Genomic DNA, 19,500 nt, shown 5'->3' with positions numbered 1-19,500 from the left:
GTTCACAAAAAGCTTCAACTGAATGAGTGTTAACTGAAGTTTGCTTGGCATCATAAGCAGACGGTTACTAACTTTTTTTCAAAAACTATCAAATTTAATTCCAAAAACGAGTTTAAATGCCCATTTAAATTTTTAAGTTTTCATCAAAATTCTTAAATAAATTTCAGCTACACAATCAATTAATGTATTGTTTTCAATAATTCTGGTCACGTCTTCCGATCGATCGTGACTGTGAATTTCACTTGAGGAGGTTTGACTAATTCTGTTGAGACGTTAGCGGCCACTCCAATATTGCTCAGAGCCCCCCTTACCACCCCACAGGGGATAGCTAGGAAGGGGTGACACTCGGCTGTGAACTGGTCGGTGGAAGAAATGCTTCTGAGGAATCGGAATTGGTTGTCCGTCAATACGTATACACCTTGAAGGAAAAATTAAACCTCATTCGAAACCACTGATAAAAAGAAACGCCGTTCTGTACTAAAAATTACGCAATCGAGTCAATGAAAACATTGATCTCCGTAAAAATATCTGGGTTCTCTTTTTAAAACAATGTCATTGATTCATAATCCTCAATGAAAGCTTAACTCCATTCCATTTTTCTTTATATTGCACCTACACGATGATCAATCAAACTCTAACCACCTTTTTTTGTCAACTTAGCCCAAAAAAATAATTACTTTTTGAACAATTCACTTTACTCACCTTGATGATTAGTCCTCAAATTATCAATATTCTTTCTGTAGATGTTGAACCAAAACTCCTTACAAACATACTTCATGATCTCCAATTCATCTTTCAATCGCTCTCTATCTTTCGAAAATTTTTCAATGAGCTTCTGGCCGAATCTGAACCCCATATATTCTAATTTAGCATAACAATGGTCCATTGAAGTCCCTCTCAATTTATGCTCGGCCAGGAAATTTTGCACTGTTTCCATGTGAAGGAATTCAAACATCGTCCAAATCTCGTCATTTAAAAAACCACTTTGAGAGTTTGACATTTTTACCTGAAAAAGACATTAAATCTATCAACTGAAAAAGACATTAAAGCTATCATCTATCATTAAATCTATCATTAAATCTATCAACATTAAATCTATCAACTGATTTTGTTAGGAATCAGTGCTAGTTACAGTCGCCTTTCAAGGAAGCTTTATGTTTTCGAGCAAGAATCGACTTGAAAAACATCACAAAGTCTGGTATATTTCAAGTGAAGCTATCAAATGATTCAAATGGCACGCGTTATTAAACTGCCAAATCAGCCGTTTGCAAAAGCGCCACTAAACAAAAGAAGCACTATATTTTTGACTTCGGTTGGAAAAAAATGGCCTTGCAGTTGCCAGAGTAAAAACCTTAGATCGAACCTTAGATCTAAGGTTTTTACCTTGGATTCGAACCTTAGATCTTTGCCGTCCCAGGCGTAGTCATTGCTTCTAGTAGAACAAAAGAATCTTTATTCCTATAAGATATCGCTTGCTCCTCGGAAGCGAAAAAAAAACAATCTCAAACCCCGAAAGATCAAATTTGAGCGTGAACAGGTATCAAGACTTTAAGAATTAATTTCAACCAATCAGATTCAAGCATCTTGTTTCAATTTTTAAAAAGAAAAAGATCAGTTATGGGATTAATAACAAAAAACCTTGCAAAATAATAATCCAATATTAGTTAATTTGACAACTTAGAAACTTTCAGAACGAAAAATAATCACAGTTGAAGTGTCTCTTCTGTCGAACTAATGAAATATCCTGCAAACAGAAGTTTTACACAAATATGAGCGTCTTCGGTTGGTAAAAGTTAACTCCTGATATAACAAACCTTCTCTTGCATAAAAACGGGTTATTTATTTGATTATTCAAGTTGCCTTTTCTGCAAGCAACAAGTATGGCTCGTGGTTAACCTCGAAAAAAACTGTCACTGGCAGGAACAAAAATCAGCCAATTCGGTTGCTCTTCTGTAACTGTAAGCTCTCACAATTTCAAGGAACTTCTATCACAGACAGTTTTTCCTCAAATCAAAATTGGATCAATAAGTTCTTTCATTTCACTCAGAATTCTGAAAATAAAAAGCGTCAATTCTTTGAGCTAAGACACAAAAAATTACCCACAAGGAAAGACCAAACATATCAGCTGTTCAGCTCTTCGTTGAGAGCTCCTGGTTAAGAAATACATGCACTGTTGTGATGCGAACATCCGATTTTTCGGTTAATAAGCGGAGAGTACACCAATTCACCGCCGTTCCCACGAATTTCATTCAAATTCGCGCCAGCAAGACTTCTAATCACTAAAAATATATATACATGACCTAAGAAAATGAAACAACGTTTCATTCATAACATGCAAGACTCCACAATCTGATTGAGTGAAAATTGACTTCGTTCATAAACATTTGCTATGATTCCGATATGAGAAGACCACTTCTTCATTGCAGTGTACATTTCTTTATTCCTGGAACTTCAATTGGATAAAAAAAAATTGCGATTTGTATCTTTGACGCTTTAACGCCGGCATTAGCCTTCAAAAATTTACACATATCCAAAATTTATCTGAAATGATGACTACTTTTGGCGACTGATATCGCGGTAATCAATAGATTTTTCTAAGAAAGAGATGCAATAAAACAACCGAAACCTCGTGTTTCATACATAAATTTTCTCTGATAAGTTTAAACCATTGTGACCCTTAAATAAGCCCAATCATGTCAAATCATGGATCTATTCATCTTCTGTGCATAGGAGTGTGGTCGATGCGTTCAAGTTGGTATATCCTGGATCGCAACATGCATTGAGACCGTCCTTGTAGGGCTTCGGTTTTCTCACCCACGATCCGTATTGCACGGGCGGCCAATAGTTGCATACAATTATGCACATGGGCTTACTTACATCTCGCCACAGCTGAAATCCTGAAACAGACAGCTGGAAAAGTGTCAAAGAGCAAGGAGTTAGTTTTTCTGAAATATTTTCGACGTTCGAGTTTCAAAAAGCATAAATACATATCACTTTCTGAATTTCAGGAATCTTGCATGAATGACACTTTTTTGATAAAGCAACCCGAATTGAGATACAGAGGCGAAGCTGCGCTTTCTCGCAAACAATAGCGAGAAAACGGCAAAAAGCAGCTCTAAAAAGAGATATAAGATTAAAACAGTCCTTGAAAATTAAAACTTTTGCTGTGGCCGAATCGATCGTACGGCCAGAAGATTTATAGTACCCTGTCCTCGCATCTGCGCCAAGGGCCCTTGAAAATTCTTTATCACTGGCCATAAACAAAGCAGCTACATATGTTATAAATTGCCAATGCATGGCAGCAAAATTGGCACCAAATATAAATAGTCAGAACTTTGCAGGTAATAATTTAGAATATAAAAAACTGAAAGCATCTAAACTAACTTTGCATGGAAGAAATTGGAAGGCATGAAGCCAAACTATGTATAAATTATGCATTTCAAAAAAAGGCGAGATATAGTGACTTGGAAAAGTTATGAAATCGAGATTTTTATTGTAATGTTGTTTAAAACAAATACACAAAAAGATTTTCTAGGTTCATTTGATGAATTAAAATTGCATCAATTGTGTTAACTCATTTCTTATCGAGTTTCAAAGCACATGCCATCAAAATTGGATCAATGAGTGTAAAAAATGGATCAATAGGCAATTTTTTTTTATTCCACAAGGAAAAACATTTTTCGAGAGCAGAGTTGTCTCCCATTAAGCAAATGAACTTGAGCGTGAACAAAGTTCCTCACATTACTCCTAAAACCCACCAACAAAATCCATTAACATGCAGAAAACATTATCAAATAGCTTTTTGAAATTTCGCGTTTGTCTTTGATGAATAGCTGTTAAACTGGATAACTAGCAGTAGAATTAGTTGTTATTGATTAATCATAGCTTAAAAGATTTTCAACGGATACGAAGTCAAATATCGCATAAAAAGTGAACCAAAATACACATTTCGTAAAAGGATGTTTTGAAAAAAAAACTGCAGAAAAAATTTGCCATATCCTGGATTCAAACCCACAACCTTCTGAGTCTAATTTCACCTACAGCTCCATATTCACCACAATTGACTTCAATAAACCCCCAGACATAGCATACCTAGCTGGGGTAAAAACGTGAAAGTACTAACACCTTAATTTTTTTTTAGTTTCCACTACTTGATTTAGTTAAGACGATTTATCCACAGGGTAAAGGATTAACATGCGAGCTGTTGGGCTCTTCAGGGACAATCGTTGTTGTGCCCCTGGTTAAGAGCTACATGCAACTTTTTATGTTATTTTTCTGGGCTGGATAATGTTGCCTCACCCTCAAGCAATGAGCACGGATCATGGTGGGCCTCGAACATCCGATTGAGAGGACGAGACGTAACCACTTCACCACCGCTCACCAAAGAAGATCATATCGATCGGAAAAAAAACACAGCTCTGTAAATTACATGAGTTATGCTTCATGCGTGGTTAGAACCATAAATTCTCAAGGAAGGGGGGAAATTACCAGATGCGCAGCCGACATAACTGGTGTTGGCCCACATGAGTTGCTGGAAGTGGGTGATGACCTCGAAGCTCTTGTGCGAATTCCTATAGGGACCAGCTATCTTGTACGTGTTCGTGTCGTAGTACCTCACCTGTAGAAAATTAAGAGCATGCAACTAAAAGAATAATAACTTCATGCAGAAAAATTTAATTACAAAAAAATTTAAAGAGACAAACTGACTTTAAAAACAATATACGGTTTCTGTAAAGGTTGCACACAATGCTCTGACTGACATATTTGCAATTTAAAGTTCAGCAAGAAATTATTTATGGGTTTTTGAGAAGGATGGTTGCGGCGTTAAATTTAAAATATATTAATAATGGCTCAAATCGTTAAAACTTTCTTCATACACCACATAAAAGATTTTATACCAAAAATTTTTCCAATAAAACACTGATAATTTTTGAGTTGAATTATTATAACTTGAAGCGAAAAGTTCGGACCAACAGATTTAATTAAAAACAGCCATCTGCCAATTTTCATTACATACTACATGCGAATTCGAAATCTCCTTTGTTATTCTTGCGAAAATTTTCCATTAAGACCATTAATTCTTTTACAGTAAATCTTTGTAAATTAACTCTATGAATAATGGAACACACCTCACTGTACCAACTGGCCACTGCTAGCTGACATTTTTTGTGACAGGGGATACGTCTGGAGTTCCTGTGCCACCACATGTTCTGGCCCACCTCGAAGTCCCAAGTGCTGTGGCCAAAGGCAGCCGCAACTTCAGAGAACTTCTCTTCATCTGAACAGAAAAAGATTCCAATAAATAGCTTCAAAACAAGAGAATCCGCTGGCTGTGCAAAATGCTCATAATTTCTCACAACAGCCACAAATAAAAAAAAAACGTTTTCAAAAAAATTTATCCTTTTCGTCGGAACAATGATAAATAACAACTACTTATCAAGTAGCCCAATAAAATCAACACCATTGAGTTACAATAAGTGCACTAATAAGACAGTGACAACACGCTGAAAAAGGAAAAACACTTTTTGCAAATATTGATAGTTTTTTAAAGAACTAAGATAAACACTACCAGCAAAATAAAAAAAACTGATTTTGATTCACATTAAGATATATTTGCCATACCATGGTAGTGATTGATATCATCTTTGTCCATGTGATAGTCGATCGTCTTCTGGGCCAGAGCAGTCAAGTCCTCACTCCACTTCAGCTCCTTCATGTCACACGGAATGGCCATCTCATTGCCCCAGTGGTCCGGAGATCCGGCCACTGTTTCCCGATACAGATTGTGATTAGACAGACACCAGGCTTCATCCTCAGTTGTAAACTGCGCCCTAACTGAGCCCAAAAGCAACGCCCAACCAACCAAAAACTTTTCAATTTTCATTCTATTATCCCAACTTTCTTCAAGCATTGAAAAAGGAAAATGAATTGGGGATGGACAGCCAGAACTTAAACTCTGCCAAACGTCAAGTTGTCATCTTCGCTAAATACTGTGATAACCAGTAGTTATAGCTGTTTCGGCCATCTGTTTTAACAAATTATCACAAGACTCCAGAACGCAGTCTATCGCCCGTTTTTGAATTAGTTTGCACATTTGTAATATGTGACAGTTGCACATTGTGTCACAACAGCATGACATGTTTGGATCTAGCTTATCTGACGCCAATAAGTTTCCGACTTCTTGTCACTTCACGGGTGATAAAGAGTGTCCTCAGTTAACGACTGCTCAACTTCTCTGATCCAGATATAACTATTTTCAAATATTATGAACTAAAACTGCGATATTTTACGAAATAATTCAAGATGCATATTTCAATGTGTTCAAAATATATAACCCAGCAAAATTGGTGGACATAGCTCACTACAACATTAAAAGCCCAAAATCGTCTTAAAAATCGCGTGAAAATAAGAGCATTAGAAGAAAAAACATCGAAAATGGTTCCGATGACACAAAATTGACATATTGAAAAAAATACAAACAATTATACATGCTGAAAACCATTTTTTCAAATGGAGACAAAAAATCCCAGATTTGACCTAACAAGTAATACAAGCGATACAAAAGAGGAGAAAAATTGAAGCACGGATTGCCAGTTTAACCAATCCAAGTTTAAAAACAAAAAAATAGCCAATAGAAAGATGAAACAGTGTCAATAAACTCATGAAAGCCGAAGAAATTAGATCATGTTAAACCTCTTTCGAAGAAAAAGAGAGATCGCCGGTTAGACTTTTTTGGATTGACACTTTTTCACTAAAATAGTTCAAGTTTTTTCGCGCCATTTCCACTTTTTATAGGAGAGCATAATTAGCAAGTGAATTTGAGTTGAACTTGAAAAGAAACCAAAAGACAAATCGCAAAAAATCAATTTCATGGTCGAAATAATTAGTCTGGAACAAGTTAATACCGCTCTTCTTGACAATAGAACTATAATTTCTGACCAAGAGGCGAAGCTGCACCACGCAACACAAGCAAGAAAACATGAATGCTTAATACCATGATCGACACCCTGAGCGGTTCTTATTGTTCCGACCCTTGGAAACTGGGAGGAACTTTGTATTCGTGTGTTTTAGTTTTTTCTTTTTTTTTGTTTTCCACGCAAAATCAGGTACAAATAATCATGGGAATGTGTGATATATCATATAAAAGCCAATTCAGTCGTGATTCATAAATTAAAAATTTTCAAAAATTTGTCCCAGTATTGAGAAAAACAGGTATCAAATTTGTCCAATTTGCCTTCTTTACTAAGACTGTCGAATATGCCTAAAATCTAGGTCAGATAGTTTTATCACACCTAGCAGAAAAACGTCTCTTATTTGAAAAAAAACTTTTTTTGTAGTTTTTGAGACTGGGAAAGAGACCCCCACTCTAAGGCCTAAGTTCCTTCGCAATCTTGAGGGTGACTGGATCAAAAACATTTCGAAAAAAAAACAATTTCAATTACAACCTCTGTAAACTTTAAGTTTCATAGAGGTTGCGAAACTGGCAAACATTCAGCGTGAATAATTTAAACAAACTTCTTTAACAATACTCAAAGATATATACAACAGGCTCTAAGCAAAAATCAGAAAATCAAGACAAAATTTTCTTTCCAAAAGAGAAGGTTGACGAATACCACCTCCAGTTAATTATTTTGATCTCTATATCAAGCTAAATGCTGTTACAAAATTCGCACCAAAAAATTCTTTAGCTCAAACAAACATAAAATAATTTTGATTTCCAAAGACGCAAAAAAACTTATATTTTCAAAACACAATACAAATTTCGTAGTATCATAAGGCAGTTCAGCCAATTACCGGTATTTCTAACAAAAAAAATTTGTTCAGCTTTTGCTTCTTCCGAAAACACAAGCAAAAATGATTATTTAAGTGCAAAAAAAAAACATCTATAACGCTGCTAATCGCAAGCGTAATAAGTTTCTTCAAATGAAACCTTCTTGCTCGTAAAAAATTATCGTTTTTAAGAACTCAGAACCTTTCATAGATTGATTTTATTTGTAATTCTTATAGCGTTTTTATTTAGACCCATTTTGAGGAAAATACTTGCGTATACGCGCTCTACTTGAGATACATGTAATTGCTTGAGGAAAAAAAAAGTTCGAGGCCCTAGTTCCTTCCCACCGAAATCAACAATTAGTTTACGTAGTAGAGTAAATCAAAATTTGAAAGGAGTGGAAAGGAACCATGACCTTGGCTGATTTTTCTGAGCCGAATTGGTATCAGTCGCCAAGCTAGAGGATCGGTAGCCAAGATGACCCCACACAATAAAATTATCTTAAAATTTTTCGCGTAAGCCTCATCGGCGCTTGCATCAAATGAGGTATAAATTATTTTGTAAAAAAAAATTGATAAAATACGAAAAAAATTTTAAAAAAATAAAAATACGAAAAAAAAAATACGGCGAGTAAAGCGAGCCAGCATGCTTATTTATGCTTATTTGGGCCGCTTACAAGAGCTTAATTATGCTTAACGTAAGCTTTACTGGAGTATGATCAGTTTTTTAAGGGAATCAACAACTTTGATTATTATGATATTTCTGTTTTAGTCATTTTCTTCAACAAATGTTGTCCAGTTTGCCTGTTTTCCTATGACTGTCGAATATGCCTAAGATTTAGTTTTTTGCTCATACCTTTTATCACTCCTCGCAGAAAAAAGGACACAAATTTGAATGAAAAAAAATTTGTGTTTTTAAGACTATGGGCGAAACATTCTGTGCTACTTGCACAGCAACTGGCTATCCTTGTTCTCTCGTGCTTCTGGCTCATTGACTAATTCAGTGTCCTATCTCTAACTAAAAAACGGATATTTATTTCTCAATTTTCGAGTTTCTTTTAAAATTCGGCGGTGAAAACATTGTGCTTTTTGCAAAGCAACCGACTATTCTTGATCCAATATCGAGTTGGTTATTTAACAACCAAGATACAACAAAATTTGGAATAGAACAAATGTTTAAAATGCTCAAAATATGTCTGCTGCAGTAAGCTTCCAACAGAAATTGGAGGAGGTCGGCGCTCCAGATGAGTCCTCCGAGCAAAGTCTGGCAACCGGAAAAGTCTGGCAACCGCATAAATCTTTTACGGGAAAAATCTGGCAACCGATAGCAATATACGTGCTCCCGCAAGTATAATAAAGAATATATGTTCTTCGAGTACCTGTTTTTGCGCAAAAAATATCCTACGTCATGTTCCTTCTCACCATAAGACAGGTCGAAAAGTACACACGGAGAAAATAGTATGACAATTAAGAAGAATTAAGACAATTTCAAAATCAGCAATTGATTTTTAACAAAAAGTTATCTCGTCTAGCTGTCAAACAGACATCCTTCGGTGATTTTGTGAGCCGGGTAACGATTAGCAATTCCAAATATAAAATTCTATTTCGCTTCGCTGTTATTATTAATGAAAAACAAAACTGCATTAAAAACGAACTGCCAGCTGCTCAAGAATGAAAACTAAGCAGCAGAAAATAGTGCCACCAAATGCAATTTAATTCAATTTTTAAAACCCCATTACCAAGCTCGCTTGAATTCCGCACACATTATCTACTATAGCCCAAAAACGCCAATGATTTTTCACAATACTCAATTGTGCGAATCTTTTAAACATACTCCAACGGCCACTGATTCCCAATTTCCTTGGCCATCCTTTTCCCCTTCATCCCAACAGTTTCTCAACTCCACCGATTGCCTATTCGCAAAAATATCGGAGAGTTTCACAGCGCCACAAGTACGTCTGAAGCTGCAATCCCACCAACTGAATATCTTCACATCAAACTCCAGGGTTTCTTCATTCAGAATGCATTCATCTTTCACCCAAATCCATGCCACTTTGAAACGCTGATACTTTCCGATAGTTCCCATGTAGAACATCATCTCCTGGAGAAATTGTTTATTGATCACAGGATCGAAATCTCCTTTTGACAAAAATCTTCCCCCTGCTTCTTCGCAATTAGCTTCAACAGCCCTCTTTTTGCCCCATTCCCATTTGATGCACTGGAAATATGGGGCTCCGATGAAGTACCATCCTTCGTCACAGTATTCCTCAGACAATTCTAGTGCATACTCGGTCGGATCAAAAGAGTCCTCGACACACAGCTTTGACCCCGTGTATGCAGTATAGCCGCTTGGACAGCACGAAGTCAGGCCAGTCTTGTAGGGACGTGGCTTCGAGTTTTGGAGAATCTTAACAGGCGGCCAGTAGTTGCAAACGACGACGCATTGAGACGTTCCCCCTGAAATAATATTGCTGCCTATCTTGACAGAACGCCCCTCAAAGTTTATACCTTTCAGAAGCCCTACTTTTTTCGCACTTTACGCAGCCCTCTAAAAACCACTGATGATCAACACACCACATTTAACGAACTGGTTATCAACTTACCAGTGGCGCATCCTACATAGCTGGTATTCGCCCATATCACTTGCTGCAAATGGGTGATGACCTCCAATCCATTGGTAGAACCTCTAAATGGACTCGCCACTCGGCAGGTGTTTACGTCATAGTATTGCACTTCACTGTACCAGCTCGCAAGTGCATTCAGATATCTCATCTCACATGGCTTCTGTAAATTGTTGGTCCACCAAATGTTTTGTCCCAGATCGAAATGCTTTGTCTGCAGGCCAAACAAGGAGGCACATTCTGCAAACTTATCTTCATCTGAAAAATGATTTCAAAATATTGAACGGAACTAACCCATATTTATTTATTCTCGGAATATAAAAATAACCAAGAGCAAAATGCCAGATCGAACGAGCACTAAAAAGAGCAGCTGGACGATAAGTAGGACTATAGATCTAACAATCGTGTCACCCACATTTCAAAAAGCAAATAGTCCAAAGAATTCGCCACATTACCGGGATCTTCTGCTCTTTTCCACCGGGCTTTGCATCACTTGCGATAAAAGTGATGCAAAGCCCGCAGGTTTGCAATGATTTCCATCCATTTTTTAATCGCAGGTTTGCAATGATTTCCATCCATTGCAAACCTGCGATTAAAAAATGAGATGGAAATCACCAAGTCGCAAAAAAATATTTATGGACCACTATTTATTTTTAGAAAATCAATTTCAGAAATATAGTCGAAAAGTCTATATTCCAGTTTGATAAAGCTTGCTAATCGCAAGCGTAAAAAAACACAACCAAAAGCAATAACTAAGCTTTTAGTATAAGAACAAAGAAAGAATTGATTTCTCCAATTATAAATTTGTCACTAACATAGTTAAAAATTTAACCAACTTCCGAGACTTGGAGAGGACAGACAACGGAATTACCTATTTAAAAAAATTCTTAATAGATAATTGAACCATTTTACATCAGAACTCTGAGATAAGAGGAAAGTGTGTGACATTATGGAGGTAACAAAGCGTCAGCACCTGTTTAGTGAAGAGTTAGATAAAACTGAGAAAAAAACGGCAAAAATGATTTTGCTTGCAGCTTTTTAACTACAAATCCTACAGCATAAAATTCCGAGGCTTCGAAAGAAAAACTTAATAGAACAATCCACCAAGTTACTGGCTTGCAATTTCACGTCAGGAGATCACGTTTGAGAAGCAGAAAAAGTTTTTCTTTTTGTCTTACCGAGAAAAAATATAAATTATCTAAAAATCGCAATATCTCGAAAACTACGAGGTTCTGGAGGTTCATGTCAATTGAAGAACAACCACTAAAACGACAACAACTAGGGTAAACGCCCAATGAGCCGAAAACAAAAAATGCAACGAAATTTATGTCATTAAAAAATTTTGAGCGATTAAGTATTAAGTCAAAATAAGCTGTCTAAACCAATAAAATATGAGCCGAAACCATTTTAATCGACAACATAATAGAAACAAAAGAAAAAATATCAGAGTTGGTAAACTGACAAAATAACAATAAAAGTAAATTATGGTAAACTTGCTCACAGAAAATTCCAGACACAAAATCAGAAGACAGTTGAAAGTCCGACAATTCAATTATCCGCGGAAAAAATCAATTTCGCACACACAGAGGCGAAGCGGAGCTTCGCACCACTTGCAATACAACACACTCATTAAACAGCATTAAGCAAAAAAGATGAAAAATGAGAAAAACAAGGTGAACCAAAATTTTCCTAATGTCTAGATAAAAACAACAAGGGGCCCCGCTAAAGCTGGAGGTATGAGTTTGATATTGCATGAATATACTATACTGATGCGGCACGAAAAATGTGATTTCAAAAATTGGACTGAGCCCAAAACCTTAGATGTTTCTGCTAAAATAAGTGAGAAGAGTAAAAAATTTTGATTTAATCAATTTTCCTAAGGAGATAACATTCCTTACAAAAATTATGGCGCGACGCGACTTCTGAAGGAACTATTATCTCAACCGGTTCTTTATTTGAACTTTTCATCTCAGATTTGATTGCCTGAAATTAAAAAAATCATTAAGTTTCTAAAAAAAACTGTCAGAAGGATTTCCAAAACCCATGACTTTTGCTGCAAAGAGCAGGTTGTGAGCAGATGGTGGCAGAGAATATTCCAAAACTGGGTTTCTCGATTGAACAAAACCTGAAAATTGACCCGGAATTTTTCGCGTAAAATCAAAAAGTTTGCAAAAAAAACTGTCAAAGTTTCAAAACTTCGACTTGTTAAAAGGCCATATTTTTTTCTTAAACAAACTGGGCATTGTCAGTTATCTAAGTAGGCTTTCAACAACCTGTTGTTTCGATTAGTAAGCGAGAAAAGTCCAAAAAATGGTCAACAAGTCAGAAACTTGACATATCCGAATCATAGCTTGTGTGTGAGAAAATAGGGCGCAGCCGCTTATGCAGAAGTGATTCACTCTATCTGTAATTTTGATTGGACCCAAAAGCTCGCAAATTAGGGATGGTAGATCTCAAGAAATGCCAATAACTCAAGACAAAAACGGTCAAACAATCAAAATTTTGATTTTCCCGAGAGCCATAACTTTTGGTGTCAGAAAAAATTAGGAGTAGTCGCTTATGCAGAGAGCATTTCGAAACCTATCTATTCTTGAAACCAAAAACTCAGATTTAAGAAAAGTATTTTTCGAGAAACAAAAAAAACTGAAATATGGGCTAAATATTCCCCCACATAATTTTTCGAAGGCTGTAGCCAGAGGGGTCAAGTGAAAAGAGACTAGGGGATTATACAGGCCGACAGAGGAGTCGGCGGTCTTTCAATTAATATTCCTTTTTAAAAATTTATTTGTAAATAATTATATTTTCCATGATCAAAACAAGAAAATTCAAAAAACCGATTGGTAAATATTCAAGCAACATGAAACGTGTGGAGGGGAGTGTTCAGATTGTCTTTCCCTTGAAACAACACAAAATTTTTTTAATTGAGCCAATAAAAAAATAGGCCAAAATAAGTTGCGTCGAGGAAATGCGAAGTCAAGGTAAGTAAAATTACAACCTGTAGGAGTAAATCAACCACGAAAAGCAACATCAAAGAAAAACGCGCGCGGCAAAAAATCAATTTCAAGATGCTGATAAGTTTATTTGAAACAGAATATTTCCCGTCAAAAAAAGTCCTGCTCAGATTCGAACCTAGGACCTTTGCCGTCCCAGGTACATTCGTTACCTCCAGGCTAAGTTGGCCGGAAATGCGTAGAAGTTCGAATTCAATATGAACCAAGATACAAGGGATTCTGTTAAATAAGTTGTTAACCCTAAAAAAGCCTATATTCCAATTTGATAACGCTTGCTAATCGCAAGCGTAATAATGAACAAAACAAGGTTCGAACGAAACTGGATCATTAAAACTTAGTTCAAAGGCAGTCGCGTTAAAACAAAATCTAGTTCAATCTTGAAGGAAACGTTGTTTAGAGGAAACATAGCCATCGAAGATTGGAAAAAAAGCAATGAAAGCAAGAAAACAAAAAAAAACACTGACTTTCTTGAAAAAAATGTCAACTTTCAAATTTCAAAGAAAAAAAAAGATGCTTCTAAGCTCTTTGAATTTCTAGAACAATTTAAGATTGGCGCTTTTTGATAACATGAACCCAACTTGAGAAAACTCGATCAATAGGTAAAGTTTTTATTCCGCTGGTAAATCTTAAAAATAAATTCCACTTTCGAAACTAGAAATCGTTCACGTTTTTTTTTCGCGCCATTTCCACACTCGTATTTGGATAGTGCTATTTACGTCATTTTAAGCAGAATAATTTCAATTGAACTCAAAAAGTGCATTATACCTAAGTGCATCAATATTTTAAGACGTTTTCCTGAAAAAAAAAACAAAAAAAAAATCAGCAAGACCTAAATAAGAGTCTTCACTATGTTCATTACTCTTAAAAAACTATATCTCGAGAAAAAGACAATTGCTCTTGCAAATTTGAACAAACTTCTGTATAAATTATGCATATTGAAACAACCTTAAAAAATTATACCTTTGTTGGCACATGCTCTTTAATTGATCGCAACTGATTGTTGGCAATTTGATATCATTTATCGGAGCGAAATTGCAATTTCAGAAAATCGAAAAAAGGGAAATAGTTGAACATATCCCATTACCGTGTTCGTGGTTTGTATTGCCAGCATCAGTATTGATCTGCGCCAAATCAGCCAGGCATTTACTCCAAGTCATTGCTTTCATGTCACATGGAATGTCAAGTTCATTTCCCCAATGATCAACAGCTCCAGCAATCGTTTCTCGATATGCATTGTGATACTTCAAAAAATTCAACTCGTCTTCCGGGGACAAATTTGCACCCAAAAGGCCAAAAACGGCAAAAAGTAGATGAAGAGAAAAGATTTTCTGATACATAATTATCACGTGAGCCTACTTTAATAAAATAGCAGCCTATCTCAGCGTGCTTTCCAGTATTTCCAGCTCGCGCACCATCAACACAAAGATGGTGCGCCAGAGTCTAGCTGTGAGTCAAAGATGTTCCAACATTACGCCAGTTAATTTGATATTTGCCATTTATTGAACTAAATAACTATTTTAACTTCCACGAGACTTTTAGTACCGACCGCCCATTTGGGATGAGAAAAAACTTTTGCGTAGGGTGGGTTTTTTGGACGACTTTAGGAGCCTCAAGCCACACGCTCGTACATGGTCAATTGTGTTTTCTTAGTTGAGCATATGCCATGAGTTGGATTTTAAAAAAATCAACGCAATACCCTTTGCTTACCGCAAGGGTAAATACGTACAAAATAGTGTAGGCGGGCCTGAAGTCACATTTTTTGGAAGAAAAATCACCTCATGACTTTTGTTGCTCATCCTAATTACTTTTTGTTCGTGGTAAATTTAAATTAGGTTTGAAGGGACTGAACTCAACGGGACTAATTAAGACCTGCGGACAAAGGTAATAATCTTTTGCGATCGGGGTTATCTCTGAGACTAATTGCGTTCCACCCCAGAGAAAAAAAAAATCTTTCGCTGAATAATCAAGGACAGGTATGCGGGCTAGCACATGTCTTGCACGTATGGTCCTTCAAATAATTCGTTGAACGTAAAAACAGTTTCCTAAAACCAATACAAAAACAGCGTTAGTTAAAGCAACCGGGATACTCATCCATGAGGGGTTTGTATTCCATCAAAAAAAAAAAGATTTATAAAAACAAAAATTATTTATGACCAAAAACGTCAGAGCGCCCAATTAATGAATTTCATCAGATATGTGAATTTTGAAAATAAAAAGGGCCCAAAAAGGCTGACAGCATACACCTGCATTTTTCGAAAATTCAAAAAGAAGGATTTCTTTCTCTGGAATAGATTAACAACAGATAAGTTTGGAACAACATTTATACAGCATGCACCAATGAGGATCCATGCTGCCCAAATTTTGAATAAGAAACATGGCGGATGAGATAAGTAAACTTCGATGCAATCAAAATATTTTTGATTAATTTAAGCCCAGGGTAGAAACCTCAAAAATTCTACGTTAGTTTCAGAATAATTCCTTAAAAAGGAACAGATTCCCCCACCAGAGATTCATTTGGGCTCATTTTATAAAAACATTTGTTTTATTATTGCATTACTTTTATTTTTAGGCTTCAATTCCTCGTCTCTACTTCCTCGAGATTTCAATCGGTAACCTATATTCACGTAAAGTCCGTCGTACTAAAAATCCGGGGGATTACGTCAAAAACTTTCGAACCCGTAGAGCATCCATGCAGTGGTATAAGTAAAGGGGGATTAACTATACTCATTTCCTCTAAACATTACCATTTTGTAAGAGCCACATAAAGTTGGCCGGAAATGCGTAGAAGTTCGAATTCAATATGAACCAAGATACAAGGGATTCTGTTAAATAAGTTGTTAACCCTAAAAAAGCCTATATTCCAATTTGATAACGCTTGCTAATCGCAAGCGTAACAATGAACAAAACAAGGTTCGAACGAAACTGGATCATTAAAACTTAGTTCAAAGGCAATCGCGTTAAAACAAAATCTAGTTCAATCTTGAAGGAAACGTTGTTTAGAGGAAACATAGCCATCGATGATTGGAAAAAAAGCAATGAAAGCAAGAAAACAAAAAAAAACACTGACTTTCTTGAAAAAAATGTCAACTTTCAAATTTCAAAGAAAAAAAAAGATGCTTCTAAGCTCTTTGAATTTCTAGAACAATTTAAGATTGGCGCTTTTTGATAACATGAACCCAACTTGAGAAAACTCGATCAATAGGTAAAGTTTTTATTCCGCTGGTAAATCTTAAAAATAAATTCCACTTTCGAAACTAGAAATCGTTCACGTTTTTTTTTCGCGCCATTTCCACACTCGTATTTGGATAGTGCTATTTACGTCATTTTAAGCAGAATAATTTCAATTGAACTCAAAAAGTGCATTATACCTAAGTGCATCAATATTTTAAGACGTTTTCCTGAAAAAAAAAACAAAAAAAAAATCAGCAAGACCTAAATAAGAGTCTTCACTATGTTCATTACTCTTAAAAAACTATATCTCGAGTACAAGACAATTGCTCTTGCAAATTTGAACAAACTTCTGTATAAATTATGCATATTGAAACAACCTTAAAAAATTATACCTTTGTTGGCACATGCTCTTTAATTGATCGCAACTGATTGTTGGCAATTTGATATCATTTATCGGAGCGAAATTGCAATTTCAGAAAATCGAAAAAAGGGAAATAGTTGAACATATCCCATTACCGTGTTCGTGGTTTGTATTGCCAGCATCAGTATTGATCTGCGCCAAATCAGCCAGGCATTTACTCCAAGTCATTGCTTTCATGTCACATGGAATGTCAAGTTCATTTCCCCAATGATCAACAGCTCCAGCAATCGTTTCTCGATATGCATTGTGATACTTCAAAAAATTCAACTCGTCTTCCGGGGACAAATTTGCACCCAAAAGGCCAAAAACGGCAAAAAGTAGATGAAGAGAAAAGATTTTCTGATACATAATTATCACGTGAGCCTACTTTAATAAAATAGCAGCCTATCTCAGCGTGCTTTCCAGTATTTCCAGCTCGCGCACCATCAACACAAAGATGGTGCGCCAGAGTCTAGCTGTGAGTCAAAGATGTTCCAACATTACGCCAGTTAATTTGATATTTGCCATTTATTGAACTAAATAACTATTTTAACTTCCACGAGACTTTTAGTACCGACCGCCCATTTGGGATGAGAAAAAACTTTTGCGTAGGGTGGGTTTTTTGGACGACTTTAGGAGCCTCAAGCCACACGCTCGTACATGGTCAATTGTGTTTTCTTAGTTGAGCATATGCCATGAGTTGGATTTTAAAAAAATCAACGCAATACCCTTTGCTTACCGCAAGGGTAAATACGTACAAATAGTGTAGGCGGGCCTGAAGTCACATTTTTTGGAAGAAAAATCACCTCATGACTTTTGTTGCTCATCCTAATTACTTTTTGTTCGTGGTAAATTTAAATTAGGTTTGAAGGGACTGAACTCAACGGGACTAATTACGACCTGCGGACAAAGGTAATAATCTTTTGCGATCGGGGTTATCTCTGAGACTAATTGCGTTCCACCCCAGAGAAAAAAAATCTTTCGCTGAATAATCAAGGACAGGTATGCGGGCTAGCACATGTCTTGCACGTATGGTCCTTCAAATAATTCGTTGAACGTAAAAACAGTTTCCTAAAACCAATACAAAAACAGCGTTAGTTAAAGCAACCGGGATACTCATCCATGAGGGGTTTGTATTCCATCAAAAAAAAAAGATTTATAAAAACAAAAATTATTTATGACCAAAAACGTCATAGCGCCCAATTAATGAATTTCATCAGATATGTGAATTTTGAAAATAAAAAAGGGCCCAAAAAGGCTGACAGCATACACCTGCATTTTTCGAAAATTCAAAAAGAAGGATTTCTTTCTCTGGAATAGATTAACAACAGATAAGTTTGGAACAACATTTATACAGCATGCACCAATGAGGATCCATGCTGCCCAAATTTTGAATAAGAAACATGGCGGATGAGATAAGTAAACTTCGATGCAATCAAAATATTTTTGATTAATTTAAGCCCAGGGTAGAAACCTCAAAAATTCTACGTTAGTTTCAGAATAATTCCTTAAAAAGGAACAGATTCCCCCACCAGAGATTCATTTGGGCTCATTTTATAAAAACATTTGTTTTATTATTGCATTACTTTTATTTTTAGGCTTCAATTCCTCGTCTCTACTTCCTCGAGATTTCAATCGGTAACCTATATTCACGTAAAGTCCGTCGTACTAAAAATCCGGGGGATTACGTCAAAAACTTTCGAACCCGTAGAGCATCCATGCAGTGGTATAAGTAAAGGGGGATTAACTATACTCATTTCCTCTAAACATTACCATTTTGTAAGAGCCACATAAAGTTGGCCGGAAATGCGTAGAAGTTCGAATTCAATATGAACCAAGATACAAGGGATTCTGTTAAATAAGTTGTTAACCCTAAAAAAGCCTATATTCCAATTTGATAACGCTTGCTAATCGCAAGCGTAACAATGAACAAAACAAGGTTCGAACGAAACTGGATCATTAAAACTTAGTTCAAAGGCAATCGCGTTAAAACAAAATCTAGTTCAATCTTGAAGGAAACGTTGTTTAGAGGAAACATAGCCATCGATGATTGGAAAAAAAGCAATGAAAGCAAGAAAACAAAAAAAAACACTGACTTTCTTGAAAAAAATGTCAACTTTCAAATTTCAAAGAAAAAAAAAGATGCTTCTAAGCTCTTTGAATTTCTAGAACAATTTAAGATTGGCGCTTTTTGATAACATGAACCCAACTTGAGAAAACTCGATCAATAGGTAAAGTTTTTATTCCGCTGGTAAATCTTAAAAATAAATTCCACTTTCGAAACTAGAAATCGTTCACGTTTTTTTTTCGCGCCATTTCCACACTCGTATTTGGATAGTGCTATTTACGTCATTTTAAGCAGAATAATTTCAATTGAACTCAAAAAGTTAAAAAGGACTCAATTCCTCGTCTCTACTTCCTGAGATTTCAATCGGTAACCTATATTCACGTAAAGTCCGTCGTACTAAAAATCCGGGGGATTACGTCAAAAACTTTCGAACCCGTAGAGCATCCATGCAGTGGTATA

At 36.0% G+C, this 19,500-nt stretch overlaps 3 protein-coding genes across 3 annotated transcripts; all 3 read right to left on the bottom strand.

Moving 5' to 3' along the window:
• Positions 1-10: 10 nt before the first annotated feature.
• On the bottom strand, positions 11-1,002 carry LOC134857259 (trafficking protein particle complex subunit 6b-like). The gene is made up of 2 exons (XM_063873641.1): positions 703-1,002; positions 11-418 (listed from the first exon to the last, which is right to left on the bottom strand). The coding sequence occupies exons 1-2, from the start codon at positions 998-1,000 to the stop codon at positions 207-209; spliced, it is 510 nt and encodes a 169-aa protein (XP_063729711.1). The 5' UTR covers positions 1,001-1,002; the 3' UTR covers positions 11-206.
• Positions 1,003-2,572: 1,570 nt separating this feature from the next.
• On the bottom strand, positions 2,573-8,312 carry LOC134857256 (venom allergen 5-like). The gene is made up of 4 exons (XM_063873639.1): positions 5,623-8,312; positions 5,130-5,278; positions 4,489-4,618; positions 2,573-2,897 (listed from the first exon to the last, which is right to left on the bottom strand). Exons 1-4 carry the CDS (start codon positions 5,909-5,911, stop codon positions 2,710-2,712), a joined length of 756 nt encoding a protein of 251 aa, XP_063729709.1. The 5' UTR covers positions 5,912-8,312; the 3' UTR covers positions 2,573-2,709.
• Positions 8,313-9,453: 1,141 nt separating this feature from the next.
• LOC134857255 (uncharacterized) lies at positions 9,454-15,071 on the bottom strand. The gene is made up of 3 exons (XM_063873638.1): positions 14,487-15,071; positions 10,374-10,649; positions 9,454-10,227 (listed from the first exon to the last, which is right to left on the bottom strand). Exons 1-3 carry the CDS (start codon positions 14,737-14,739, stop codon positions 9,578-9,580), a joined length of 1,179 nt encoding a protein of 392 aa, XP_063729708.1. The 5' UTR covers positions 14,740-15,071; the 3' UTR covers positions 9,454-9,577.
• Between the last annotated feature and the right edge of the window lie 4,429 nt (positions 15,072-19,500).

The sequence above is a fragment of the Symsagittifera roscoffensis genome, chromosome 1 (assembly GCF_963678635.1).
Source record: "Symsagittifera roscoffensis chromosome 1, txSymRosc1.1, whole genome shotgun sequence".
NCBI classification, from domain to species: Eukaryota; Metazoa; Xenacoelomorpha; order Acoela; family Convolutidae; genus Symsagittifera; species Symsagittifera roscoffensis.
This window is presented reverse-complemented; position numbering and strand designations above follow the sequence as displayed.

Bases quoted from the DNA above. Each gene is read 5' to 3' on its own strand.
- LOC134857255 (XM_063873638.1), bottom strand. From the start codon at position 14,739: ATGTATCAGAAAATCTTTTCTCTTCATCTACTTTTTGCCGTTTTTGGC. The intron at 10,650-14,486 runs GTAATGGGATAT...ATCATTTTTCAG, and splicing joins CAATACAAACCACGAACACG to ATGAAGATAAGTTTGCAGAA. The intron at 10,228-10,373 runs GTAAGTTGATAA...ATATTATTTCAG, and splicing joins CTATGTAGGATGCGCCACTG to GGGGAACGTCTCAATGCGTC.
- LOC134857256 (XM_063873639.1), bottom strand. From the start codon at position 5,911: ATGCTTGAAGAAAGTTGGGATAATAGAATGAAAATTGAAAAGTTTTTG. The intron at 5,279-5,622 runs GTATGGCAAATA...TTTTCTGTTCAG, and splicing joins TGATATCAATCACTACCATG to ATGAAGAGAAGTTCTCTGAA. The intron at 2,898-4,488 runs GTAATTTCCCCC...TGTCTGTTTCAG, and splicing joins TTATGTCGGCTGCGCATCTG to GATTTCAGCTGTGGCGAGAT.
- LOC134857259 (XM_063873641.1), bottom strand. From the start codon at position 1,000: ATGTCAAACTCTCAAAGTGGTTTTTTAAATGACGAGATTTGGACGATG. The intron at 419-702 runs GTGAGTAAAGTG...TTTTCCTTCAAG, and splicing joins TTTGAGGACTAATCATCAAG to GTGTATACGTATTGACGGAC.